The sequence below is a fragment of the Frankliniella occidentalis genome, unplaced genomic scaffold (assembly GCF_000697945.3).
Source record: "Frankliniella occidentalis isolate FOCC.00 unplaced genomic scaffold, Focc_3.1 Scaffold317, whole genome shotgun sequence".
Taxonomy (NCBI): domain Eukaryota; kingdom Metazoa; phylum Arthropoda; class Insecta; order Thysanoptera; family Thripidae; genus Frankliniella; species Frankliniella occidentalis.
In genome coordinates, this window is record NW_026267442.1 from 76997 (window position 1) to 88638 (window position 11642).

Genomic DNA, 11642 nt, shown 5'->3' on the forward strand with positions numbered 1-11642 from the left:
TTCGGGGGTGTAGTGGAAGGATCAAACTTAATGCCCCATAGGTCAAAAATGGAAATAAATACATTTTTGTACACAGAAATGTAAACCAAAGAACAATATTCATTGGCCCAGTAGTCGACACCTTTGGCCCAGTAGTCGACACTGCCTGGCCCAGTAGTCGACACTCTGTCATTTACCCGGATTGCCGGGTCTGATGGGTCCCTGCAGCCTGGCTAGCCTTTCCCTGCCTCTCGGTCGCCTTTTTGGCCATCAGGGTATCCTTCTTGGCCCTCTTTGCAAAGTGCTGTTCGCCTTCTCTGGCCTTCAGGGGACCTATTTTGAAATATGGTGAAAAACATTTTTTTTCTAGTTCTGAAGAACGTCGTTTTTGGCTACATATCGGAAAGTAATTTTCTTAGCGCAATGAGTCTAACATAAAACAGTTCTGTCGCGTCAAAGCGCACCTAATGATGTATAGGACGACACGATGTGACATACGAAAACCGGGAAGTGCCGGCAATAGCACGGTATTGACACCTGGTGCTTTACTGATGTCATCATGATGTATTACGAACTAGAAAATTAAGGACACACGATCCCAATAACATTTCACGTTGACAAAGGGCCCTAGTTGTCAGAAGAAGCCCGTATGAAGGTAGCACACACTCAAAATAAAGTAAGTGTCGACTTCAGGAACAGATGTCTTTTGCTGACCCAGTAGTCGACACCGCCATTATTTACGCCCCTGACCGCAATTTTCGAAAACCTAAATGGGGCAAGATAATACATATCTTTGACAACAACACAAACCTCCTCCGGAACTACTCGAGTGAATGGCAGCCTCACAGAACCTTCCGAGCAAACACCTGCCCACTACTCCGGAGCTAAGAAATCATGGCTCGATGTGACGCGACGAGCAGTGTTCTGTGCGAAGCGCTCCCTACCGGCTCCCGGAGGTGGCACAGAATCGGCAATGGGTTCATTGTAATCTCAATAGAGTTCGCCTAAGCCTGGCAAAACGCCCGAGACTCTAACGTTAACTATTTCGCGGGAATTCGATCACAAAGTTGAAAGTGTCGACTACTGGTGTACTGTCGACTACTGGGCCCCTTACCCTATTCTTCCTGGCACACATCTGCTGCTCGTGTGATTATCTAGGTTTGTACTGTCCCTTGGCTCCTCCCAACGGGAGTAAAATGTCAAAGGCCTTACATGGTCCCGTTGCTCTCTACCGGCAGTCTCCCCGCTGATGTACACGTCAGTACGCAATGCCCGGTCGAATCCACGACGTGGTTAGGTGGACAGGCCGCAACCTCCGCGTTAGCATTGACAGCATCCTTGCAGTAAAAGTAGATCTCCAGGGACTGTGCGTATGGCTGGTAGGATGGTCCATCGCAAGCTGCTGTAGAGCAGGGAACGTCAGTGCTGTAGAAAACAAATGGCGAAATTAAAATATTGTGCGCTACTACGTTAATATATTGTTGTGTTTTAAAGAATTCTAAAGCACAGTGATCAAGTTGAGTGCCATTACTTAACGAGCTAGTTTTCTCCAGTGGCTTAGTGTGGATTCAGAGTTCACGAAACGCAAGCGTTATTTTCACGCTTCGTAAGTTATTTTCACGCTTCGTAAGCTTCGCGCAGCCAATCAGGGATCGACTTTCATCACGCCGGGCGTGAAAATCACGCTCGCTTTTAGGGATCTTTGAATCCACCTTTATAATTAGTATAAAAGCATTCTGCTTAAGCTGAAAAGAAGAATGCGGGTAACAACAAAACGGAAATCACTACGCTTTATAATAGTGAGTTCGGTTTTACTTCCACTGTGCATGCTTTTCAGTTACAGTCTTCCCGGAACGCTTACTAACAGGCTGTTTCGTTAGGAAGAGCCTCAACGAGCCCACGTTATGAATGCCGCTTAAAAGCAGTGGCGAGACAATTTTTCTCGTTGCTGTTATAAAATTAGAACATTCTCCCGCCTGGCCGTATCTCATATTTCGGTATTACAAATCATTTACCCCCCATTGCCAAATACGAAGAAATTCCTCTCATTACGGAAAAATGGTGATGCTTCACAATGTTCGCCAAAATTTCTCGCGCGCGATAGGCATGGGGCTGACCTGAACACGCAGTCTGCCCGGGCATGGCTATACACGGCTTCAGCTGCGCAGTCGTAGCGGAACGCGCTGCCTCCGACACACAGCCAGTATCGCCTGCAGCTGGAGGGGTCCGGGAAATAGCCGTCACCGCTGCACTTGAAGTCGAAACTGGCGGGGGGCGGCAGGACACAGGAAAGGTCCGCCGGTGTCGAAACACAGGCACCTGGAAAGTACGTGCTTTAGCTACTAGCAGTTTTACTAACAGATGATACCTTACACTTAGCTTAAACACGACCATACATTAGAAAAGGAAGGTGTCATCGGCTTCAACTCTCGATAAAGAACGCTCGGATTCGGCACTCAATGACTCAAATTTCATATGTTGCACATTTGTTTGTGCAAGATATAACGCGGACGATCTTTAGTTACTTAAAGTAATCAAACACAAACTTAAGAAAAAATTAAACATATTAATTCTAAAAAGTGCTCCACACGTTTTGGACTAGTAAGTCATCACTTATTTTAAGATGACGCAAGGAGTTTGCCTGCATTGGGACGTACCGTTTGAGCAGTATGGGGCCTCCGCAGGGCAGTTGTCGACTTGGATTGGCCGAAACAAATTGCCAATCTTGGTGCAAGACAGCGTGGATGAGCAGTTGACGCATGACAACGCCTGGCCGCCGCAGTCCGATGGCCCGAGTCCCAGCGCAGACACCTTCGGTCAAAACATACGGTTCAAAACAAGTAATTTCAGATATTACTTTAACTACCAACTAAACTCGTAACTGAGATCGTGCTCGGCAACATTTTAATCTAGTTTGGTACATAAAATATAGAACATATAACTAGACTTGTCACACCTGCTTTCTAATTACAAATGTCTCTTTGGAGACGGATCGGTGAAAATGCAAGGAACCACTAATGTGGATTTAACCAGGGGGCGATAGAAATGTAACAGACTGTTTGATAGCTTAAATTTGATAGACGTGGGACAATTATATCTGGCTGACGAAAAATATCATTGTTGGCTCCTTGTTATCGATACAATAGTTAACCGATATTATTTTTTGCACAATGTGTGACACTGTTACTAGGAATTGGAGACCAATATTATCAAAAGCACGATTCCAGGTACTAAACTTTTATGTCTTTTCAACTATACGAAAATCAGCACAATTGAGACTACGATTTTGGATCGTGCCGATGGACATCCTCCAAAGTCCATATTAAAAAGACGCGTATCTGTTGATTTACGTAAACATAAGGACACGAATAATCCTTTGCATAACTATTCACAATTCGTTCATAACTGTACATAAGATTTGTGCATACTTTCAGCTGTATAAAATTCTGCATGTTTATGGACAATGAAATGCATACGGGTTTAGTGTATATTTAGGCGTCCAAAGAAAGTCTTTCTGTGTGTACATTTTGAATAAACCATTTCAGTCTACGTCCGTTAAATGCAAGTGCGGAAGAAAAGAAGAACCAAACCGTAAACAGACTGCTGAACCGAAGTCCAACCGAAGTCCGCAGAGAGGGAGGTGGCCAAAGGCCAAGGGCCAAGGGCCACCGCCTTTTTCGGATGCTTGCAAATCTTTTTCGAGTTTGTTTCTTCTTTTCTTCCCTACTTGTCATGACGGACATGGACTTCTATAGTCTATTCACCGCAAACAGATCGACAGAACAAACCATCTCAGCCGCGATCAGCCATAACGCAAAGGAGAAGATCTTCATGGTTGGAGAGCAGAGCAGCGCAAGCAGCACAGCAAACCCTCAACGCACCGAGTCGCGTGCTGGCCTGTTATATGCGGATGTTTCGAGCTTTATCTTATCACACAAACAGGAGATTTTACTGAATTAATTTACCGTCAAGGTTATTCAAATGCTACTCCCCAGTTACCCTGTTGGCGGAGCTTCACATGCACTGCAGCAATTGCGGTGGGAATTTTACCCCTTCCAGGCAACGCCTGGACTCTGACACGGACTTGTCTTGTCCAGTTCACTGTCAATTAAACGCCGCAATAATAAATTCCGAAAACGCATCCGCGATATGAATATAGACGATGTGACTCTGAGCTTGGCAACGTCTCAAATCTTTCTGCCAGAACCGCTGGAGACCCAAGTAGAGTACACCAAGTAACACAAAACGTCTTTTTGAATATTCTAGAGATTTTTTTATATTTTTTTATTGGTCAAAAACCTTACTTAGAACGCCGTTTAATACACGACGCAACGTTGCCAAATTGACTTTTGCCGATGGGTCACATAGTCTATTGTGGAGGATTCACATGTCTTACATGTCTTGTTGACTGTGGCGCAGTACGTTTCAATAACATTGTGGCTTTTCTTTCTTTTCATTATTTTTTACCAGCCTCTCGCTCATGTTTACGTAATAGACCTTGTCCGCTCTCTGGTCAGGGTTTCTAAGAGGAGAAGACAGGAAATCACAACCAATTTTAAAATTTGCGATATGCCGCAGTATGGGACGTTTTGATGGGTAAAGTGAGCAGCGGGATAACGTCTTTCATAATATTCAACTCAGATGTGCATGCATTCTTGCTGCGATTTTGGTACTGGTTCCGGTCATGATTTCCTTTCTTCTTAAAATACCAAGAGTGATGAGGTCCATCCTTTGGTACTTATTGATATAGTCTTTTCGCTGTAGAGTTGTAGGAAATTGACTCTGTTTTGTGCTCAAGTACCCAAAACTTTACGTTCTGCCTTGAGTTTGGTTCACGAAAAAATAGTAAATTATTTTAATCTTATCGTTACGGTATTGTAATCGAGAGGTCGACAACTCGACTTTTTAGTGTATACAGCAGTACAGTCGAAGTACACGGAGTACCACTTAAGTACATCGGTGTACAGACGTACCCGTTTAGAAAAAGTTCCGGAATGTGTCCCCCATCGGACTCAGTCCGAAATCCGTCTTTCGGACAAGCCCGAAAAGACGTAAAATAAGCCACTTTTCGGAACATGTCCGATGCTCTGCCGGACTCGGACTAAAGGGAGGCCCGAGAAAAAGCAGAGAAGACGAGTATTCGATTCCCTGCTCGTCGGACTTATCCTTTCCTTTCCGACGCTCTAACCAACTGAGCCATGCTGACTTCTTGGAGACGATGCCATCGGGCCGCCTCTTCAACGACTCGCTCTATAGACAAAGCGTCGTGCTCTGTAGAGGGCGAACGAATTGACGTACACGAATGCGGTTTTCGACAATAATGTAGGCAATAAGGGACGCTTTACGATGTCTACTTGAGTGCGATACAATACAATAAAACAAAATTTATCTTACAACAAAAATAAAGAAACGAACTTCAAACTACATAATATAATGCAAGACTATGTCATTAGATTTTTGATTATAAATGAAGAGTGCGAGCTGATGCAGAAATGTAAATGCAGACACGGATATTAAATTCAGTCTTCAATCACAAGTTATACCAAATTTAACTTTGACAGGGGACTTAAATAAAATTTGGCTTCGAAGAACGTCTTGGGAATAGTCGAATAAGAGGACCCAACTGGGTCTGTTAGTGGACGCAATTCGGACTCGTCCGCACCTCATGACCGTACCAGGACTGTTATCGGGTTAAGTCCGATGCGCATCGGGCTAAAATCGGGCGAGGCAGGGATTCTGGAACACCGTCCGGACAAGCCCGATGTTGGTCGGTCCGATGGAGGGCTGAAACCGGGCTAGTCCGAACGGCGCGCGGACTTACCGCGGAACAGTCCGAGGCTCGACGGACTGTTTCGGAACAAAAGGGGAACAAGATACGGAACTTTTCATTTTTAAACGGGTAGTACTTCGATGAGGTGAACAACCGGCGTCCAGCTAAATGCAAGGGGAAATAGACTCCAAAAATTTGTACACCCGAAGTCGAAGTTCATGAACTTCGGCCGAAGTTCACTGAAGTTCGCTCTGTAAAATTTAATCGAAATTTACTCAAATTATCCGAAGTTTACCGAAATCCATCGAAGTTCACGGAGTTCACCGAAGTTCAAAATAAGCGTCGAAGTTCCTCGAAGTTCAAACTAAATGTCGAAGTTCCCAAAAGTTCAACATAAATGTCGAAGTTCCCCGGAGTTCAAAACAAATCATAGAAGTTCACTGAAGTTCAAAATTTTTTAGTACATATTCACGGCTGAACTTAGTAATTTTGAGTGCTTACTATAAGCCAATCTCGAGCTTACTCAAAGCAGGTATCTACGGGCCGAATTACAAAGATTAAGGAGGGAGAATTTTGCTTTCATATCTCTTGATCAGGTCGAAGTGCGAGAACTTCGGTCGAAGTTCCGAAAAGTTCACCGAAGTTCACCGAAGTTCACCAAAGTTTTCGAAGTTCACCGAAGTTCGCCGAAGTTCAAGGAAACGTACACCGAAGTTCAGGCCTATTTCCCCTTGGCTAAATGTCATCCGCAGAACGCTTGGAGTACACCTGGGGTACGTGGAGCGCAGAGTACATTTCGGAGTACACCAAGCATTGTAGACTCCTCCATTGTGATTCAATTTAATTTATGGTACAGTAAGTGTAAACGAGCGTTATAATGATTAATTGTGTTTGGGGACAGGCCTCTGTTCGTGCTATCATATTTCACTAGTGAGAAAAACATGTTGTTGAGACACACCGCTCGCTGTGAGGTGCTTCAAAATACCTTGTTTTGCTGGGATGCTGCACGGTCTCATAATTGCCTATAGCTCTTATCTTGCTGCTCAAAACAGACCTAGAAGGACCGTGGACCTATACAAGAACTGTGCACAACATTTTGTTTACTTGGAGTGCCCATAAATAGGTTGCGTTGCCCCCCATGTAAAACCACTTACCGCCTCGGCGGCTGGGGACAAACATTTGTCGTTTCAACCAAAAAGGTCGAGAGCGTCGTGCGCGCTAAGTGTTATCCTTAGCGCCAAGCTGGGTAGCGGTTGTTCCGCACGATGAAAAAAGTTTCTTGTATTACAAGACCGTGTCTTGGATCTTATGAAGAACGCAAATGGCACCCAAGACCGGGTCTTGCAATACAAGAAACTATTTTCACCGTTGTGGTTTGTCCCCGGCCGAGTAGGTGGTGCGGTGAGTGGTGAACATAAGGGGTATCGATTGAAATACGCCAAACTGCGTCCCGCCAACTTAAGCTTCTTCGGTTCGGGGGAAACAAAAACAAGTAAGCACTTACGCACTTTCGAACATTTAAGTTCGCAAATTTACAAATATTACCGCAGGAAAATTTTGACGAGCCTCTCCAACAACAACACAACTCAACAATTTACAAGGTTTTGTTTTCACAGTTAGAATTTACCTTTGCGATGTGCTGATAGATGTGCATTTTTTTTGCAGAGTCCTTTTTAACATTTTTTAGCAATTGTTACTGAATCAGCAGCTTGTGCAGCGGCTATTATAAAACTTCAAGCAGCTCTCCTTTATCCTCTTAATAAGCTATTTCAGACAGCTGGGAAAGAAGAACAGTACGAATAACAAGGGGGCCCGCGAATCGTCGCTCAGGTAGAGGAGGAGCAGTCCGGGCGACGCCTTGTTATTCGTGCTGTTCTTCTTTCCTAGGTCTCTCAAATAGCTTATAAGGGCAAACTTCGAAAAAGCTAAAGGCGTCGGGTAGCCATACTCGAATTAGAAGTAATCACCTATAGTTACCCTTGATTACTCCCAATTCCAAATAAATTCCAAGAAACTACTTATTATTACCTGTACCACGTACACTTGTCATTCTCCTTTTGTTTACTTCGGCATTCTACTAGACTATAGTAGCCGCTTCACTCTTTGAACTCGTTAAGTAACTCCTCTCCTGGATCACTCGTGCGTGCCATGGCCTGGAGTGGCACTCAGGCAGATACCGGCTCCTGCGCCAGAAGAGTCCCCCCCCCCCCTCCACTCATGCTGAATGCATAAGATGCATGTGCCAATGCAGGGGTAATGCTCGAGGCGTTGCGTGTCGCGGAACCGCGAAAGCGAGGCGGTGGCACGAGCAGGTCGCACGCAGTAGTGCATGCGTGAGACTCCCTCCGGACAGCCGGGGAGCCTCGGCAGAAAGGGTCAAGCAGTGCTTCTCACAGTGACAAGCTGTTCAGCGTTAAGGACGTGGGGCAGGTAGGTAGCGTTCACCAGACAATACCTCTTCCGAGGTGTGCCAATGTGGTAGTACTCCGGTACGCATCCTTATTTTTACATCATGGAGTGTGTAACTGAACTAGGGTTTCTATTTTTCCGGAAATATGAAAAATTTCGGAGTTTTCAGAGAAATTTGTCGGAAATATTAAAAATTAGCAGTTTTAATAGAGCTTTTGCAAAGAACCGCAATTTTGTACAGTTATGGTGTAGTATTATTCAATTGACGTACCTAATGCATTTGGACCAAAGTTCATTTGGTACTTGAATCCATAGTTTTTGACTCACTGTAAGTAAAATTGCTCTCAATTGAGAGAATTAATTCAAGTTCAATTGCCTAACGCTCTTCCTTCGAGACCATTTTGCTCTTGAACCAAGAATCCCGCTTTCTGGGTGTATAGAAGAGTTTTTAACAACTACTAATGCTGAATTCTATTATTTTACATCTCTACGAAATTTATTTAAAATAAAACCTACAAATTCCGTCTGAAAAGTTCGAAGCTATGACAACATATTCCACAGCAATGTGACAGTTCACATTTTATTGACTGTGATATCACAGTGTTTAGTGTTTTAATAACAGTCATGTAATGTCAAAGTAGTTAAGGAATCGAGGTTACAAGTACCAGAGGAGAAGCAGGTGAGTGTCGGTTTGACTATAGGTATATACCAAAAGGGATATAGTGCCGTGGAGGCAACCCCGCACGCATCTACGTCTTCTCTGAATCACCCGGTACACAGGTAGTTAGTAGCGTTTTAAAACAATCCGCTACCATAAACGAACAAGTGGTGTATGACACACCCGGGAAATCGCGATTTGAACGGGAGGTTTCACTATACATCAATGAAAACTCCTCTGTTGCAGTAACTTCAACATTTTCAATATTTTCAATATTTCTGGCCCCTCAGAAATGTTTCCAAAACACTTCAGAAATTTTTCATTTTTTTTCCACGTTCTGCCACATGGGAATTGAGGCGCCTGTTCAGTCATAAGTAATGGCGGGCTTGGCGGAAGTCCCACTTTTCCTCTCTAATAACAGATACATGCCGCCAACGGATCGATAAAAAATCAGGGTCACTTCAAAAAGAGGAAAGTTTGTAAAGATAGGAAGGAGGAGCCACTCGTAATTTTGTTAAACGAGGTGTCTGTTAAGCAACAATGTATTCCTGTACTTAAACAAAAACTTACTTGTGTATTTCGTTTGAAACACCGTTAACGTAATATGCATATAACAATTTGTCTGAATTACATTTTCGAGGAATTTTGAGACTTCCAGGGCTTGAAGGTAGAGGCCCCGGATCGTTGGGTTCTTCTGACCCAACTTATTTTTGCTTATTTTTCCGACCACCCAACCCAGTCTTGACCAATGCGACCCATACGCATGTCAGTTGGGTCTGTCAGACCCACCATGGGCCAGATGGGTCCAGTCCAGGGTTGCTATCGCTAACGAAAAACTTTAGCGCGCTAACACTAACGCTAAGCGAAACCCGATATCGCTTGCCCCTAATGCAAAGCACGCACGAAGCTCAGCCGCTGGCGAAAGCACGCACGGCGAAGCGCCGCTGGCGAAACCACGCACAGCGCAGCGCCGCTGGCGAAACCACGCACAGCGCAGAGCCACTGGCGAAACCACGCAAGTGCATTTTTCAAAAAAGTTGAGATATCTATATATTCTGAAAGAACATGATTTCCTCTTTCCAACGGTATATGTCTCCAAAAATGACCAAAAAATGCACTTGCGTGGTTTCGCCAGTGGCTCTGCGCTGTGCGTGGTTTCGCCAGCGGCGCTGCGCTGTGCGTGGTTTCGCCAGCGGCGCTTCGCCGTGCGTGCTTTCGCCAGCGGCTGAGCTTCGTGCGTGCTTTGCATTAGGGGCAAGCGATATATAAGCCCTGGAAGTCTCAAAATTCCTCGAAAATGTAATTCCACTGTTAAAAAAAACTACAGTAATTCGTACAGGACGGCCAATAAATTTTTATATTGGCCTGACTGTATTTAATTTTACAGTCGGACTGTTTTTAATTTTACAGTCGGACTGTTTTTAATTTTACAGTCCGACCTGTTACCACCTGTAACAGTCTGCACTGTATTGTAGAATACGGTCAGACTGTATTCAAAAGTACAGGCTGACCTGTTACAATCTGGACTGTAAAATTTAAGTTTAGTCGGACTGTAATCTTAGACCTGGTGGGTGGAAATTTCAAATGGGTTTTTGTAGATTTTGTCCTCTATAACGGCCTTTTACGGTTTTTATTTTACAGTCTGGACCGTAAATGAAAATACAGGCCGCGGACTGTATTCTGAACTACAGTCCAGACTGTAACAGCTCAGACTGTAAAAATAAAAACAGTCCGGCCTGTATTTCAAAATACAGTTCAACCGTAAAATTAAATACAGTTCCTGACCGTTAAATAAAATATAGTCTGACCGTAAAATAAAATACGGTTAGGACTGTAATTCACTGTAATTGGCTACAGTTTTTTTAACAGTGATTGGCGCTATCGCGCTAACGCTAATGCGCTCCGGCGCTAATGGACCGTGTTAGCGGCGCTATCCGCCACCCCAGACAAAGAAAATCCGGGCAAGTACCAGGCAGGTTCGGGGCAACCCTCGGGCAGCCCCCGGGCAACCCCTGGGCAACCCCCGGGCAACCCCCGGGCAACTCCCGGGCAACCTCCGGGCAACTTCCGGGCAACACCGGGCAACATCCGGGCAACCTGCGGGCAACCTCCGGGCAAGTACCGGGCAACCACCGGGCAACTTTCCTGCTTTGTAACCAGTGCGGAGACCAGAGGGGTGGAGGGCATCAGGCTGACAGCGGGCAGTACATTGGCATAGCCCTGAAGTGTTGTGGGCCTGTGCGCCGTCAGTCACTAGCGGGGCAACGAGGTATACCGCGGGTCGGTTCACGACCCTATGCCTGGGAGTACAGCCGCCGGGCAACTCCCGGGCAACTCGTGGGTGCCTTTGCGCATCTCGCTGTCGCATCTCGCTCCGGCGTGAACCGACCCGCGGTACACCTCGTTGCACTGCTATGACGGCGCGCAGGCCCACAACACTCCAGGGCTGTGCCAGGGTCTTGCCCGTAAGTTGCGTATGAGGTTGCCCGCCCCTTGCCTCAATGAGCCGGCCGCTGTCAGCCTGATGCCCTCCACCCCTCTGGTCTCCGCACTGGTTACAAAGCACGAAAGTTGCCCGGTGGTTGCCCGGAGGTTGCCCAAAGTTGCCCGGATGCCTGGTACTTGCGAGGATGTTCTTTGTCTGGGGCAACGCTAAACGCCAAAAAAAATTACCGCGATAACGCTAACGCTAACAAAAATCCCGTCTGGGTCGTTTGGGTCGGCCTATAGCAAAATTTCGTCTCCCACCCCGCATCTCCCTGCCCCTCGCCTCCAGCCGAGTGCAGCGCCAGCTGGTGGTGACAGGTGCAATGCAACTTTTGGGTC

General features: G+C 45.6%; 2 protein-coding genes across 2 annotated transcripts in view; one reads left to right on the plus strand and one right to left on the minus strand.

Annotated features, from left to right (window-relative positions):
- Nucleotides 1–3911, minus strand: part of LOC113207107 (myrosinase 1) — an 11828-nt gene extending 7917 nt beyond the window's left edge. Inside the window, exons 1-4 of the mRNA XM_052273951.1 lie at nt 3768–3911; nt 2637–2790; nt 2097–2298; nt 1192–1404 (exon numbers count right to left, since the gene is read on the minus strand). Of these exons, the coding sequence (XP_052129911.1) occupies nt 1192–1404; nt 2097–2298; nt 2637–2790; nt 3768–3812 (614 nt within the window). The 5' untranslated portion in view covers nt 3813–3911. The remainder of the gene's footprint in view (nt 1–1191; nt 1405–2096; nt 2299–2636; nt 2791–3767) is intronic.
- A 3066-nt stretch (nt 3912–6977) lies between these two features.
- Nucleotides 6978–11642, plus strand: part of LOC113217032 (uncharacterized) — a 25986-nt gene continuing 21321 nt past the window's right edge. Inside the window, exon 1 of the mRNA XM_052273952.1 lies at nt 6978–7150. Within this exon, the coding sequence (XP_052129912.1) occupies nt 7015–7150 (136 nt within the window). The 5' untranslated portion in view covers nt 6978–7014. The remainder of the gene's footprint in view (nt 7151–11642) is intronic.